Raw genomic sequence first — 17,391 nt, 5'->3', positions numbered from 1 at the left:
TGAGGTTCCTTCCAACCCAACCATTCTGTAGTTCTATGATAAAATATACCCTAGCACCAGGTGAAGCCAGTTGGAGCCATTCTGTACCAGAGTGGACAGCAAGCCATGGCCAGAGAGACCCAACACAGCCCTGCAGGAGCCCACACAGCAGTACATGGCCAGGCACATAAGGCTCAGGGCTCAGTTAGTTGTCACAAACCACTCCAGTGACATGTGAGTCAAACTGTCCCTTGCTAAGATCTCGGTGACACTGCCTAAATGCTTAGACAAGCACAGGAGCAAGCTCTGTGCCACTTCCAGCAGGCACTCATAGAAGTCACACCACGTTCTGATTCTCTGTACTGCCAACCAGTCACCCCATGAGAATAAAGCCCCAGAGGAGCTGGGCACAGCTCAGCCACCAGATCTGCTGGGCACAACCCAGAGGACATGCTCCAAAAAACACCCACATGTGAGTAGCCAGAGAAACTTCAGAGCAAAGTGAAAAACAAGGAACCCAACTGCAGCATCCACATGAAGATGCCAGCTGCAGGCTTAGCAGATCTGAACTGCAATTATTCCACCCATGAGCGGGCAGGGGAGAGGGAAGGCTGTTCCATCCATACCCAGCTATGCGCTCAGGAGCCCATATGAAGGCATCCGACTACAAGTAAGCTTTTGTTCCAGATGTGTCACATCCCATTTCCTTGGCGTGTCTTGATGGACTTGAACAACATCTGAGGTTTTGGGTTGGGGGTTGGTCTGCTTCAAAAAGCAAAGAGTGAAGTTTGAAAGCAGGTCCTCAGCTCACCTCCCGTTGCCTAGATGCTGGAGCTCAAACAGCACAGAAAATTACATGCTATGCTGCAAAGCCTAGATAAAAAAGAGGTGTTGGTGGATATTGCTTCAGCCTCACGCAGAAAAGCTGGTTGGTGATCAGAGTGAAGCTCAGCACATTTAAACCAGCCGGGCTTCGTCCTGAATAAGGACAGGACTAATGGCTGCACTGCAGCAACCTGACAGCGCTAAATGAGAGCTTTATTGGGAACTTATTGGGAAAGAAAGGAGCATCTCAGCCACACACGGAGATGAAAGAACTGCCTTTTGTTTTTCTAGAGCTACTGTGGGTCGTTTGGGGAATTAACTTCTCTCTGTCTCAGCATCTGGCAATAGGACTACAGTAATTACAGTGCCAGCTTCGGAAGAAAAATTCCAACGTCACAAAGTTCAAAAGGAACTTTCTCAAATCAATTTACATCACAGTGGCACATACAGCAAACACACTGCAGATGAGGGCAAGGGTTTTATATGCAATCGTTTGCCCACATAAATCACAAGCTAGACAGGAGCAAAGCAAACAGGATTAGTGGGTATTGCTGCCTCCAGCTGCTATCCTACCAGTGCACGTGGATCAGGAAAACTAAAGCATGGCCCAGCACAGCCCCTGCACAGGCTGCTGGATGTGGGTGTCCCCCTGCAGCTACCTGTGCCTGCGATGCACAAAATACGAGTGTAGCATCACACACAGGCATTCCCAGATCTAACTTTAAGACCCCAGTGGGAATTGCTCAAAACATACCTCCTCCTGTAAGCCATCAGGATTTCCTCTTCCAGGTCATGTGTTTGTGTCTATTTCATTTTTTCCCCCAGCCAAACCAGGGCTGTGCTGTCAGACATCCACTCTCTTATTTCTGAGTTATGTTTCCATTCTGTGTTTGCCCTTCACAAGGGCACAGAGACTCACAGTCCCTACCTACAAAACGTATCCATCAAACAAACTGCTTCACACCTCCCCACCTCCGCTCCCTGTCAGTAAGATGTCTCTCCAACAGTTCTTCTTTAGGAGAATTATGTGACATTAACTAACACTTACGGTCTCCAACACCTGTACAAACCATGGCAAACATTAAAAGAGAAGGGAACACGTTTTCAGAAGCACACAGTGAGGTTCCTGCAGGACACAGATTGCCCTCTGGTTGCACTCTCACAACTCCTGGCCCAGGGTAATGCTGCTAGGAAGCACACACACTTTTCAGGGAATGTTTGGCAATTGGTTTAATGGAAAATAAGTTTCAGAAGAGAGAACAGGACTGTCTTTGCAGAGCTCTTGACACTTTAGCAACAGTTTCTGCCAAATCACTGTGGAATCTTTCCTCCTCTCCAACCCTTTTTGGGAAGTGCAGTAAGGGGAGAATCAGAACTGCAGAACTATGAGGGTCAGAAGGGATCCCTGGAGGTTCCCTGCAGTAGGCTGCATAGGAAAGTGTGAGCAACAACCTGCTGTGATAGGAGCATTTGGTGTAAAAAGCAAGCCTGACGTAGAGATTGCTGCCAATTGCTATTGCATCCAAACTGGAACAAGGCAAAAAAGTGTCTGAGTTTCAGAAAGTGACAACGGTTAAGGGAAGATGGGTTATTGTGAAGATAGTAAACGTGCAATTTTTATTTTCCCAAATGTATCACCACTGCAAAGGAAAACCATGGAATCACAAAATTATGGGGGTTGGAATGGACCTCAAGAGATCATTGAATCCAATCCCCTTGCTACAGCAGGTCACATACGTAGGTGTCCAGACAGGTCTTGAAGATCTCCATAGAAGGAGACTCCACCACCTCCCTGGGCAAGCTGTTCCAGTGCTCCGTCACTCTCACCATAAAGTTCTTTTGCATGTTTGTATGGAACTTCCTACACTCAAGTTTCAGGCCATGATGGAGGGTGATGGAGGTCCAGGCTGGTGCTCAAACACACACAGCCACAGACTTGAGGTCACCAGCCAAGGGGTTGGGACATCAGCAAGAGATGGCTGCGAACGCACTGACTGTCGTGTATAAATTTGGGCACTGGCAGAGTCCAGTGTGGACTTGGACCTGGACTCCAGCTGAGCATATCGGTGAGTCTGAGTACTGAATGAGGCCTTGGTGAGGTCAGATGATGATTACCTCAAGTGCCCTGCCCCACAGCATGCTCAGTTACAGCCTGCAGGATGAGCAGAGCTGATGCTCACTGCTTCTGAGCATGACTTCCCACCTGAGCACTGGGCTGCCTTTTTCCAATGACATCCAAGAGATTTCGCATCCCTGCTCCAGTGGCTCCAACAAGAGGTCAGGAGGATTTCCAGTGATGGATGGTGAGATGTGCATAAGACAGAGCACCATTCTGGATGTCCTCTGTGTGCACAGGCTCAATGTGCAGTTTGTTGGTGTTGTGTCTGTTGCTGCTGCCCAGGGCCCCATCCAACCTGGCCTTGAACGCCTCCAGGGATGGACGGGGCATCCACAGCCTCTCTGGGCAGCTGTTCCAGCACCTCACCACTCTCTCTGTAAAGAACTTCCCCCTGACATCCAACCTCAATCTTCCCTCCCTCAACTTAAAAACATTTCCCTTTGTCCTGCTGTTATCTACCCTTTCAAAGAGTTGATTCCCCCTCCTGTTTGTAGGCTTCCTTTAGGTACTGAAAGGCTGCAATGAGGTCACCCCGCAGCCTTCTTTTCTCCAGGCTGAACAAGCCCAGCTCCCTCAGCCTGTCTTCATAGTAGAGGTGCTCCACTCCCTTGATCATCTTCATGGCCCTCCTCTGGATCCTCTCCAACAGCTCTCCGTCTTTCTTGTACTGGGGGCTCCAGACCTGGACACAGTCCTGCAGATGGGGCCTCACAAGAGCAAACCAGAGGGAGACAATCACCTTCCTGTCCCTTCTGGCCAGCCGTCTTCTGATGGAGCCCAGGATACCATTTGCTTTCCGAGCTGCGCAACACAGGCTCCTGGATCAACACCTGAATCACCCTGCCACCAACCAGACCTGAACACATTGAGCACGACCCCTTCAGCCTGCCAATACACTTTCAACTCCTTTAAGAGCCCGGCTGCCAGAAGCAACCCAGCCCACCACACTGCATGCACACACCAGCACAGCTGGGTCTTCTGGCTGCTCTCCCCGAAGCTCAGAACGGGAGCTCCCAGAGATCTGAAACTGCAAGATGATGCAAACCAGCCCCTGTGAGCAGCAAAGCTCGTGAGGCCCCAGCTCCAGTTATTTTTCCGCCTACTGCATAAGTCCAATGAATGAGGCAGAGCAACGCTGCTCCGCTGACATGAGTTTTTTCGCCTGTCACATTTTTTAAGCCATTGGGTTCTCTTTGCACACAGCCAACATAAACAAACGGGTTCCCAAAACGACAGCCAAGGCTAAGGCTCCTCTTGCACTTTTAATGGATGCTTCATTTCACTCCTGCTGCTCACACAGCCTCTGCTGTCAATTAGGAGGAGCAGAGTTCTAGACCTGTCCTGCCAAGCTGGCCGGCACACTGAGCACAGGGCTGACCTTGGCAGAGCGACCAAGCTCACTGCTTGGGGAGAGAAGAATAGAAGAAAGCAAACATTTCTATACATACAGCTGAAAAGCAAATAAATGAACCCATAAGGATTTGATAATGGAAGCAAAATACAGTAATTTGCAGATCAGTGAACAACTGCAGCTTCAGTTACACACAAATACACTGAATAACCCTCAAAAATAATAACCTGAATGTTACTACTCACTTATTAATGAGGAAAATCTAGAAGTTTCAGAGGTAACAAAAGTTTCTAGTGGAATATGGCTAGACAATATATTTCTTACTTGTGTTGGATATCAATCCCTCTTGCCTTCCATCTGCTCTCACTTTGTCCTAAGAACAATGAAATCACTCATCACCCAGGTGAGCTTTAACCACTTTTGAAAGCCTCAGGGCACACAGAAGGACACAATGTCACAACTACCAGCATGCACAAGAGGCAGCTCCAGTCTGCTCCCTCAAGACAGGGGTAGACACTCAACAGCTGACTCAGGTTGTAATGACAAAAACAAGGCAAAACTTCGCTAAAACCAAGCAGTAATCATGCCCTCAAGGCTTCCCACCTTCTGAGGTTATAGATCTTATGCCTCTATCTGTCCTGCAGATGACCAGGATGCTCTGATCTAAGTTTTAAAGATGCTTCTGCATCTTCAAACAGTGTCACTGATGAGAAGTTAGTTACCTTTGAACTCCTTGATCATGTTCTGATGATTCTCAAGAGCTTCCCTCAAGATCATCTCAGGTTGGTCCATTTTCCATCGCCACTCTGTGCCCACGGGATTTGTATGATGTCTGGAGGAAAAAGAGACCAGAGTGACTCGCTGCAGTTTGCACAAACCCATCCGTCAGCCTGCAGAGTCTAGCACTGCTTAATAACATTAAAAGCAGCAGCAAATTATCTGCAGGATCCTTCTTCTAACAACTCTCAGACGTGATCACTGGACACCACTCTCACATCCTCCTCCTCCCACTTTCTGGTCTACCCAGGAAGAAGAGCAAACGTTGCAGCCCAGTATCAACATTGTGCATCTATTTGTAATCATGGGTAAAAGGTTTATGAGAAGTTAAATGATGCTCTGCAGTCAGGAAGACCTCTTCAAGGAAAGAAAAATCAGCTCTACCTCCTCTTCTAACAACAGCTACACAAAGCACTCAAAAAGGAAGATCCTAAGCCCCTCTTAAGTTCCATTCTGGAGGTACCAACTACTGTCTTGAGAAGGAAAAGGTTTTCCTAAGCCAATTCCTGGTTAACATTCTAGTAAGAAGACAGATGAGGGCAGGCTGCCCAATGGGGGCCTGCAGCATGCCAGAGCTGTGTTTCTAGTGGATGTGGTTGGGCTCCTGGCTTTACTCAGCAGGAGCTCCCATCAATTCTGAGATCTGCAAGCTAACCAGCTACTGACACTAAAATGCAGACAGATTGCAGAAACCACCTCATGATCCTTCTAAGGAACAGCTGTGTCAAACTGGGTTTGGAAGTCAATGCTGCCTATGCAGAAAGCATCACTGTACTCACATTTTGCTTTCCTCAAAAACACAAAAAGCTCACACAGGGAAATCCACCACCCAAGTGCATGGAAATTATCCGAAGCTTCTCTTCTTTCCTTTATTCTTTAGCACAAGAGGATATCACCACACCATTAGCAGTCACCTGGATGAACCTAATTAGTGGTTGGTGACCCTGCACACAGCAAGGGGGTTGAAACTAGACAATCATTGTGGTCAACCCAGGCCATTCTGTGATTCTAATCCAGGTCAGCAAAGGAAATCCCCCAAAGTGGTGTGCTACCAGTGCGTGCTTGCATTGGACACCTCACCGCACAAGCATGGACCTCTCACTGGTGAGGGGCATTTCACAGGACCATTAAGGTTGGAAAAGATCTCCAAGATCTCTACGGCCAAGCCCAACCTGCCCCCACCATGCTGACTGCCCACATCCCTCAGTGCCACATCTTTATGGTTCTGGAACACCTCCAGGGACAGTGACCCCACCGCCCCCTGGCAGCTCTTTTGGAGAAGAAATTCTTCCTAATATCCAACCTGACTCTCTTCTGGTGCAAATTAAAGCCATCACCTCTTCTCCTGAAACCTCTCATCCTGGGGACCTTGCTGCACTCATGTTAGTATCAAACAGGGATAGGAAGGTGCCTACAGGATGCACTCAAAATATCAAAGAATTCCTGCACTTTCTACTCCTTGTTCTCTGCCCTCTCATTCTTTTTCCCTAAAATACACTACAAAACCTTCTCCACTTCTCCCCTGCTGATTCTACTGTGGCTCATAGAGTAACGTATCAAGAAGAACAGTATGTATTTGCTGTCCCTTTCCAAACAGCACTACTGGATTAACCTAGGGCTGGACAAGAAAACATCAAGCAGCACCTCCTATTGCAAGGCAATTCTCCAACCAGCTGAGCTGCGCTGGGGTCAGCCATGGGGAGGACTGGAAGCTCCCACCTTGCTCAGGCTTCCAGCCCCAAGGCTTGGGATGTGACATCCAGCACTTAACTACACAACAGGCAGGGCACCTCCTCAGAAGGAAACGGCTGCTTCAGTGCCTCCTGGAGACAATCAAGACTCCCACTAATTTCCCCAAATGATGAAAACCTGCAGTTCCACACTTGGGCTGTGCTAAGACAGATTCTAAACCCAACATCAACAAAACCAACCTCTGCAAGCATCTCTTTGTCCACAGAGAGAGCAAAGACTCAAATGCTGCTCTCACAGTATGTTATCATCTCAAAGATCCTTCAAGCCATAGCAGCCTTCCTCTCTAATTTTTTATTTGCTGCCAACATGGAAAATTTTCTGAATACCAACTATAAAAAGGCATTTATAAACCACTTACATGTTTAACTACATAGCTTGTACCCTATATATTTAACAGGGCAAGCTGGCAGAAAATCAATAGGCTCTTAATGCATGCTGGACAACTATTAATTACCAGCGCCAAGCAGTCCTTGCTTTTCTAACACATTCCAACTGTTCACAAAACATACCAAGTCGTGCCTGCAAAGCAGCTCAATGGCAAACAGCAGCTTCTCCTTCTCTAGGAAACCAAGCACCGTTTGGCGGCTGATGGGATCACTTCAAAGGCCATGACACAGCCATTCCCTTTCCGTACCTCTGAGTTGTGCATCTCACCAGCTACTTGGTTCTTGGGCAGGTAATGGGGCATCCTTTCTCAGCCTAAAATAACTTCACACACACATCAGAAAGCCCTCACTTTATTAGAAAAGGAAAACGTTGCTGCTGGAAAACTGTGAAAGCACAGGGCATGTGGTCCCTAGGAAAGGATGGGAGGGAAAAAGCAGAACAAAACCAAGAGTCGGTGACTGCAGGATGCAGTGAGCCCCAGAGCCAGCAGGTGAGGTCCCAGAGGAGACAGAAAGGCTTAAGGGCAATGAGTTCCAGGGAACTGGCAGCTTTTGAAATGCTATTAAGGCAGAAGTGCAGACTGTGGCAATAAAAAGCAAAGATACGGAGTGTAACAAGAAACCAATCTGGCAGAATCACAGCGCTGCTGCAACCTTGCAGTGCTCCATCTGAAAAGAACAAAACCACAGGGTCACACGCAGAGAGGTCAAGGCACACAACCACAGGATGCATAAAAGGGCCAGCAAGAAAGACCTCCCTATAATGACATGGGGAGCAAGCAGATGGCCAAGGAAAAAGTCCAGCCGATGCACAAGGACAAAGTTTAATGTTTCTCTGTTATAGCCAAGAAAATTGCTTGCACCTCCCACTGGCAAAGGGAAAAATGGGCGAGACGATGAAAAGGACAGGTAAATGATGAACATCTCAAAGTGCTGTCACAGGGATGGATCCCACAGCCCTCAGTGCACTGGATGGACTGGCTGACAGGGCATCACAAGAAGCTGAAGGCTTGAAGACAATACACAAAAGATTTCTGACACTGTGAGAGTGTGAATGCAGTGCTCCAGCAGGAACTCCTGTACCAGCCCCCTCCTCGTTCCTCAGGACACATGGGACTAAATACATGGTTGTGATGCTCTCACCAGAGGACAGCACGAGGATGAACAGCAGCCAACTCAAATCTGTTGAGAATTTCTTATACCAAGATCGAGAGAGGGAACAGGAAAAAAGAAGAGGCTGAGCTTTTGATTTACACAGTGTTTTAATGACCTGAACAAAGAGACATCACGGAGCAGTACAATTCTGGGGAAGAGCTTATGGACACAATGGAAAACTTTAACCAGCCACCACTGGGTCAGAAGAATGAGAGACCTGGCCCAAAGGGCACCCACAGGGCAGTGCACCAGGATGGAGCTGCCCAGCAGCAGAACCCATACATTGGAAGATGCAAACCCATAGAAAACACAGCAGATCATTGCATTGACATCATCACCGTATCAGTGGTGACAAGCAGTCACAGCCTATAACTGGCTGCAAGACAGGGAAGCAAAGAGCTCAGCAGTGCTTATACACATTGCTCTCAGTGTGTGCAAAGGAAAAGTAATAATGGCCTTGAAAGCAGAGCAGAGGAGATGGCTGGGCATGCAGAGCACCTGCAGCAGGCTGCAAGTTGCATCAGGGCTTCCTGTCCCTGGGCACAGCAAACAGTTTTATTTTCTATTTGTCTACTGAAAAATCAGACAATGCTCGCTTTAAAAAGGTGTTTTTAATTGTTGCTCCTATCTAAACTGTTATCTGAGGATAACAGCACAGAATGCACCTACAGAAACTTCCCATTCGATAGCTGGGTTTTTTTCCCCCATGTTGCTCTGAGCCATCTTTTGTTGCTAGGCTTAAGAGTGAGAAAAATAGCTTATAATGAATAAACAGAGGAAAAAAATAAAAGCTTTTCAAAAGGCATGGAGTAATTCCTACATGCTGATGAGTTTAATTAACAGGACTAAAGGAATTAAGTCTACATCAAGTATTGGATATCTAAATATCTAAAGAAAAATCATTTTAAGAGTGACATCATGTTCACTATTTTCCAAAAGTGAAACTTGAACTTGACATGTTTTCAAATCAAATATAATTTTCAGAGACAGCTGAAAAAGGCATGGGTTCATTTTTTTTTATTTTTATTTTTTAGATCTGAATCAAGTTACTCATTACTGTAAGTGGGTACCAACCCACCTATGATACCTATCAAGACATGAACATTCCCTAGGCAGTGAGCTGGCTATATTCACTGAGGCAGTGAGCATTCACATTAATAACAACAGCTGCATATCCAAGAGCAAGTCCAAGAGTGCACATACTGCATGATGAGAAGCAGAGATGTCAATCCCAGATATTTCCACCAGGATCCTTTTCCAGCCCATCGTGACCCTTCTGCATGATGATGGAACCAAAGCTCCTCGCTGCCCAGCATGTGCTGAGAATCCTCCACGGTAGATGCTACTTGTGTTGGGTTTCACAACCTTATGGTCATTTAGAGTGACCTTACCTCCACGTTAGATGCATGTAAACAAAAAGATAACAGCAATCTTGCTGTAAGAGGAGTCCTCAGTCTGAGCACGAATTCAGCCTGCTGACATATTAGAGCTGAGGCCACCCAGTACAGGCATAAACACTACGAAAGTTAACAGAAATACAAATCGAATTCTTTATGGAATATTTTATTCTGTCTGGTTTGCCTCCTCCTCGGGTCCAAAATAAACGAGGTTTAAATTAATAGGTTTTATTAGCTGCTCCATCTTTTCACAATAATGGATCGTGTTTTAGACGCTCAGCCAGAGGACATAATCAAATCAGGTTTGAATTGCAACACAATCACCAGCAGCATCAGGCTGCTGGTCCCACACTCGCCCTAATTGATTAAGAGATTTGGTCACTCGCACATTTCCATTTAGACAATTAAGCTAAAGAGGCACTACAAACAGCAAGAGCTACTGGGAACAATAACGAACAGCAACAGACTGTTTTTATAGGGAGAGCTATGAGTTAGGGATGGTGCAGTAATTAAAGTCTTTTTTGTTTGTTTGTTTTTAACCCTCCCTCTTTATTCTTACTGCAACAGCCTCAGCAGTTCAACCCACAAAGGAATGATTGAGAAATAAACAGAAAAACCACAGTGCTCTTATCTGCTGCTCAGCGCACCGAGCTGCACAACGAGGCCAAAGCATAAAGCCTCTATTAAAACATTTTGCCAGCAGCAGATCAAAACTATCACTTCCCGTGTCCCCAGCAGCACAGATGGTGACTGCTAATAAGGTCTGTGTTCATACAGCCCAGCCAGTGGTGCCCGGGATGCTGCATTCAGCCTCATGGGATTAAGAAGCTGCACAAAGTGGTGGGTTTGAAATAAAGCTACTGCTTCCAGGATTCCTCTTAAATGTGAGGAATGACACCTCCAGAACGATGGGCTGGAGTTGCATGGAAGGTATTACACACAGCTATTTATCCCAATTCACACTTGGCTTCTCTAATTCAGCCCCATTCTCCAGACACAGTCTGCTGCTAGAAAAATAAAAACCAGCAGAGTTGGGTCATTTTGAAGAGGAACAGTGTTAAATGGCCTGCAGTACAATACCAGGAAAAAAACATCATTGTGGTGATGTTACTGCTTTCTATTTGCTGTTTATGGTGTACCTTCTGTGTAGGGACAAAGGGGACAATAATACGCATGGCAATCTTCCCCCATCAGCACAGCCAGAGCTGCAGAATTCAATGCACCATTGCAAGCTGATAGATGGAAAAAAGGAACAAGCAGTACGTTTTTCTTCAGTCATCAGATTGTTATTACACACTCTGAAGAAAAGTGGCAACACTTGTACATTAAACATGCCATTTGCTGTGTCCTTTCAAGCCAGGATAGGATGAAAGCCCATCAAGAGAACCAATTAACATTCTGGAATAGAGTCCCAAATGCAAACTTAACAGGATAACTACTGCCTGATGCTTATACTTAATATTAACATGGGAGACAGCTTCAAAGTGCATTCAGAATTACAGCCATACTTCTGCATGGATGCTGTCGTTTTAGTATTCTCATGAAATATTTGCATTATTAGAGCTTGAAGATTGAAAAGATGGGAAAGGCTTTGGCTGTTTTGGCATGAAAATAGTGGCATGTTGGACACCCAGGCTTAGGGACAGAACAGCTGTTACTGGCAGCCAGCCCCCTATAGCAGACTTAAATAGCAGAGGATGTGCAGCCCCCGTGGTTTGAAATAGCTAGCAAGGTAGGAGACAAAAGAGCTGAAAGAATAACCTGTGTCCTCCCACTCAGCACACTTCCACATCACCACTTTTATTTCTGCCAAGCCTCAGCGATCCCCTCTCACATCCCACAGTCCAGCAGAAGCCTCCCTCCAGCATCCAGGCATCTGGTGAGCTGGGGCAGCTCACAGCTCAGATCCAGGCAAAGCTTCAGAGAAGGACAAGGAAGCAATCCCTCTGAGAAAAGGGTCACTTTACTAAGATGCAAGATCATTTATCAGCTGCTTTAGGAAGCAACAGTTGGTGAAGTCATCACATTTCACTCACTGAAAACGTGACTGAGTTGGGGGCAAAGGTATTTTAAGTAAGAAACAGGATTTGTTTTCAGAACAAAAGTACTTGAAATGTTTAGCACGTGAGTGGCTTTGCACAAGGCGAGAGCTCATCCATGCTCTCCAAAGCACTAGGAGAGTCCTAGCCATCTCAAGAGGGAAACGTCGTATCAAGGGCTGACACCCTGCCAGCTCATTCATAGCATGGAGCAGAGGTACTATCTCTCAGTCTACCCAACTCCCTGATTTCACCTTCCACTGATATCCAGCACATCTGAACTTGCTGGGGCCCAGGGCACAGACACAGAGGACACTACTCTAGGGAAGGGGGCACTGGGCAGCCCTCAGACCCTGTTCACCAGGAGTTGGAACTGGATGATCTTTAAGGTCACTTCCAACCCAAGCCAGTCCATGATCAAGTCCCAGAGATGGGCAGCCCACAGGAGCCCCACCAGTCCCAGCCCAGGGGCCTCACAGCACTCAGAGGAGTGCAGAGACACAAAGGGAAGGGGAGCACAGCTCCCTGACAGCAGTGGAGCAGCTCAGAGCCCAGCTGGCCCACACAGGGTTGTCCGGAGCAGGGCATAGTTTTAGCACCACAAATACTGCTGCTTAGGCACTGCTCTGTCCCTTGCATTGCTATGCCCCGAAAGACCACAGACACAGGGGTGGTACAGCATGTGAGCAGGTGACCTCTCCCAAAGTAGAGCTGCATCAGCACTTTACCTCCAGCAGAACACACATTTGTTGGCACAGGCCAGGCTCGGCGTGGCTTCCATGCAGCGGTGGCTCTCAATTCCATAGAACGTGTGCTTGTAGCAGCCACCTCTGCCTCGGAGCATCGACTGGCAGCAGAGAAGGAGACACACAAATACAAGAAAGTTAAAACTAAGGGTTTAAAATCTGCCTCCCTGGGGCACATTTAATGTTTTTACTTGCACTGGTGTCCAAAGTCACCTGTGATGGGTGCTGCAGCCATGGAGCAGCTCAGAGAAATGACAAATGCACTCCAGCTTAATAAATTCAAAGTAAGATCAGCATACAGTCCAACTGTTTACATACAGCTGAATAGAAACAAGGTATTATGGTGTCAACATTAGCTGCCCTGGAGGAAGCTTAAGTGAAATCAATACTTTCTCACTTGTAACACCAAAGCGTAGCAGGGTGCTTTTAACTGAATTAGCCAACATAGGTAGCGAGTGAAGCCACTTAGGCTGTAAGAATTATTGTACAAGCCCAATAAAGAGTAACAAGGGTCAATTTAATGGCTGCTCTATGAAACACTCAATTCTTCTGGATTTTTGTGCAGAGTACTTCTTCTAGATACCCTGCCCCTCCAAACCCCCACCCACACCAGTGGCCCCAGCAGGACACTGAGCTTCCTTCCCAGAGCTGCAGACACCTTCCCACCATACCCTTCTCCTGCTCAGCATGCAGGGAGCAGGGACTGTCTTCCATTATCTCAGTTTAATAATAATAAATGAGAAAGGTTCTTCGGAGCTCTCCGGAGAAAATGTGAAATATGGCTGTGTAACTTTTAATCTAACTTTCCCTACATGAAAGGTCCTAGCGATGCAGAAACAGGTCTGCAGTGAGCTGTGGGGGAAGAATAGAGGCAGTGCCTGGCGTACATACAGCACTGCATACAGGTGAAAGACTGAACAAAATGAAAAATGCTGTTTACTCTGTCCATCCCTCCAACCACAGATTCCAGGAGACTCCATTTCCAGCAGAGCAAGCTGTCTTACAGGTCTCATCACGAAGGCAAATCGGACTCCTCCTTACATTTGTAGGTTCTCTGCTCCTTCCAGAATCCAGCAGACACAATGATTTCAAACTGAGATATCAGTACACAGCTTTCTGTAACACTCCTCCTTCCAACCCTGGCTTGTTTCTCACTGATACAAATCCAGACCAGTCTTCCTGAAGGCACTCACACACTGGTGTGAATCTGAGTCAACGCCACTGCCTGTAACCAATTTCAGCTCAATTTATTAGAGCTCTTTCTATTCAACTCCTGCTTAAGCTAAAAATAGTAAGGGCCTATCTAAGCACACAGAGCTGCTATTTATTTTGTGAAATGGCTTTACAGTGCCGCATTAAATTTCAGTTCTTTAATAAAAACAGGCTCTCTGGTTTTCTCTCAGTCCCAGCACTGACGAAGCCTGACAAGTTTTTCTTTAAACATTTCACGGCCTTCCTTGGCACCAAGAACAACAGAGGAGAGAAATATTTGTCAGAGCAAACAGCAGAAGTATTGCTGGGATCAGCATGCCTCAAATGTTCCTGACAATACAGTGGTGGGCTTGCTAAGCTGTTCACAAGGAGCCTTTGATGAGACAGTTCATTGATAGCAAGCCTTAAATAAAGCCTCACTGCAGCCACCCACTTCGGTGATTGCCATTCACAGAGCTCTTCTCAAAAATAAACAAAGTTAATCACGTAGCAAAAGAGAGCTGAGACGGGGAACTGATCGCTGCCACTGCACAGGAGTGAGCTGGCACTCTGATGAGATGCTGATTCCCAGTTTATCACCCTGTGAACGCTGACAGCTTTAGCATGTTAGAATCAATGCTACTTCTCAAATGCACACCCTTACAGAGCAGCTTCCAGCATGCGAGCTGTGAACTGCTTCTCAGGGACCTGCAGAGGACAGCTGGAGCAAGAAACAGAGCAAACTTCAGCTGCTTTGCTCAGTTTGCTGTGTGAACCTTCCAAGGGGAAGAACAGCAGAGGAGCACTGCATGTTGCCAACCAGATGCATCAGCCACAGAACAACAGGCCTGAGTGCCCGTGTGCCATCTGAACGTAATGATGAGCTGGTGCTATCTTTGTCTCCCAAGACCTCACACCTCTGATGCAATCTTCCCTCTTAAATGCGTGGTGTTCCAGTCCTGTCCCGCATTTCAGTAGGCAGGAAGGATTCCAGCAGGCAGCAGAAATAGGACAAAACAGGAACAGTGATCTTTCCAGCTCTCTGCTCGTGTCCTGACTGCTGGCAGTGGGGCTGTAATAGTCTGACATGCAGAACTAGAGCTTGGGAAATGAAGTGTTGCCTTGCAGGTAACAGAGCATTTTTAAAGGGTATTCCACCTGGAAGTTCTATACCTGTATAGCTGTAAGAAGTAAGTCTCTAACTTTCAATTTATGAACAGAGAAAAAGTAAAAGAGCATACCTTTGTCCACCGACAGAGCTTCACTCCAGAATGGCTTCCTATCAACTTATAGCCTGAAAACAAGAGGTGAGACAAACCATCAGTTTTAATCTGCAGTAACTGACATATGAAACAACTAAGTGCTGCACAAAATCAAGCATCTCCATTCTCAGTGCTGCTCCTCCCTGCTGGCACAAGTGGGACACAGCAACGAGGTGTCCGTGCCCACCCACCTGACCCTGTGAGCACACACTCTGAGCCAACATGTGGCCGTGCAAGGGATCTGGCCAATGGAAAGTGTTTTTCTCCCCTCGGGATCTATTTGTACTGCTCAGTTCTGTTTGAATCAATGGAGAGGGCTCAGGACTGCATGGAACAGGTATGGGACAGCTGCACTGACCCCAAGGGTTGGCACGTGGACCCAGCAGCACATCAGACCAAGCCTGAGGAACACCACCTGATCCCATGCAGCATAAGGGTGAGGAAAACACTGAGATGGAGGGCTCAGTGTGAGCCCAAGCACCAACAGTTCAGCAGATTTACCACCTCTACCTTCAGGGCACAGTCCTGGTGAACAGCTCTGCAGGCAGCTGCACCCCACACCTGCAGGAAGCTGGTCTCACACCATTTCCTACCTCCCAGCCAAAACCAACAGAATTTTATTTATTGGCCCACATGGATTAATTCTACAGTATTCATTAAGCACTAAGTACTATTATTACCCAAACTGCTTGAGTTAGGTTATTTTCCTCTTTGAAAAAAAAAGTACTTAGAGACCAATACATCTGAAGGATTAAAAAACGCTTACAAATCAGCATAAAAATGTGAGGGATTGGAGAGCCTCACGATGCTGTTCACACTGCAGCACTGACATGTCAGCATGGCCTGGCTGCCCAAACCAGCACATCTCCACTGGCAGCAGGAGGCTGATGTATTCATTAACACTTCCAAACAAAATCATACTTTAGGTATCCAGCACCCCTCCTGACAGGGCAGGAACATCCCACTTTAGGCTGCTAAGGGACTGATGGCTGCATTAAGTGAGGTTGCAGGGACTTCACGCTGCCCCCAAGAGCACATCCTGAGCTTCATTTGCCCTCCAGCTCCATGGGAGCAGATGGTACTTCAGACTTAAGCCCTGAAGGAGCAGACCTCAAAACCCTGCATGCACGTTCAGGGTTAAGCAAACTCAAGATAAGAAGCAATGCAAGCCAACAAGCCTTGACATTTTATATCCTTTCCTGGAAAAGGAGAGAGCGTAACTCTAACTAGAGCTTTTGACTTGGAAGTGATGCTCTGCAAAGCCTCAGGTGACACTGGGGACACCATCTAGGACTGGATGCAACCCAATAGACCACATAGCAGCTTCCAGCCAACCCTTGCCTGAGAACTAAGCACACAGAGCTGCATCCCATTATCTCTTCCCACTCCAGATCTCTCCTGCGCGTTTCTTCTGCAGTTGTCTGCAAACAGCCTTGCCCACCAAGGGCTAATCCAACTGACACCTCTCTGTGTCACTCAAACTCATGTCCCTAAAGGATCTGATGAACACAGAAGGGTGGTATGTCCCTCTGACACAGCTGCCCCAACCAAACTCTGTGCTGCTATCAGCCACCACCATCCTCTATTTCTCACAATGCAGCAACAGCATCCATAGAAAGATCATAGATCATCTGTCAGCAGAAGTAACGTGGCTGCTTTAAAATGAGCATTAGTTTAGAGTTAAACAGGAAATAGGGTATGCTTGCCCAAATTCACTGAGCTGCTTAAGGGAAGACAGGAGGCTTCTGAACTGAGCACAGCGCCAAACCCCACAGCCCAAAGCTGCAGCACTCTCTTTTAGTTGATCTGATTTACTTCCAGCACATGGAGCACTCGCAGCACCCTGCAAAGGCCAAGAAAATGGTACACATTCAACACCAAACCAGAGGTTTACAAATTTCAGCCAGCTTTAGCAATGCAAAGGTGTTTACTCACCCTACTTGTTTCTTCCAGTAACCACAGCCATGACTCCTGGCAGCAGCCATGCATTTATGAGCACTACATGAAGTGCCTGAACTCAGGTCTTCATTGCATAGGGAGCATTGGTGGGAGCATGGTTACCCTGCTAAGCCACTACAGCAAGCTGCACATGAACACTCCGACTTTCATCAAGTATCAGTGACAAAGCCTGACTCTTTGCATATCTACTGCAGGTGAGCAAAATTCCTTTGATTTGATGAGCCTGTTTCTTGAAGTATTTAACTGCTGGCTTGTAACACAGGCAGCAAAGCAGCTTGAGCTCTAAGAAGAATGGAAAGGGTTATGTGGGAACAAAAAGTGCTGAGTTTCAAATCAGCTATGGGAGAAAGCAAGTCAGAGAACCAGGCAGAGCCTTCTCACTCTGTTTCCAGGGCTCACAGAACACACATCTTCTGCTTAAGAGCAAACCCAAGTAGTATTACTTGTAAGCAA

General features: G+C 46.9%; 1 protein-coding gene across 4 annotated transcripts in view; it reads right to left on the bottom strand.

The window, feature by feature from the left end:
- LOC116228206 (S-adenosyl-L-methionine-dependent tRNA 4-demethylwyosine synthase TYW1-like) overlaps nt 1–17,391 on the bottom strand; it is a 78,662-nt gene that overhangs the window by 38,069 nt on the left and 23,202 nt on the right. For all 4 annotated transcript variants that reach the window (XM_031591918.2, XM_031591920.2, XM_031591919.2 and 1 more), the window contains exons 9-11: nt 14,959–15,011; nt 12,509–12,627; nt 4,997–5,106 (exon numbers count right to left, since the gene is read on the bottom strand). In XM_031591918.2, the coding sequence (XP_031447778.2) occupies nt 4,997–5,106; nt 12,509–12,627; nt 14,959–15,011 (282 nt within the window). The remainder of the gene's footprint in view (nt 1–4,996; nt 5,107–12,508; nt 12,628–14,958; nt 15,012–17,391) is intronic.

This window comes from Phasianus colchicus, chromosome 21 (assembly GCF_987193195.1).
Source record: "Phasianus colchicus chromosome 21, bPhaCol1.hap1.1, whole genome shotgun sequence".
NCBI classification, from domain to species: Eukaryota; Metazoa; Chordata; class Aves; order Galliformes; family Phasianidae; genus Phasianus; species Phasianus colchicus.
This window is presented reverse-complemented; position numbering and strand designations above follow the sequence as displayed.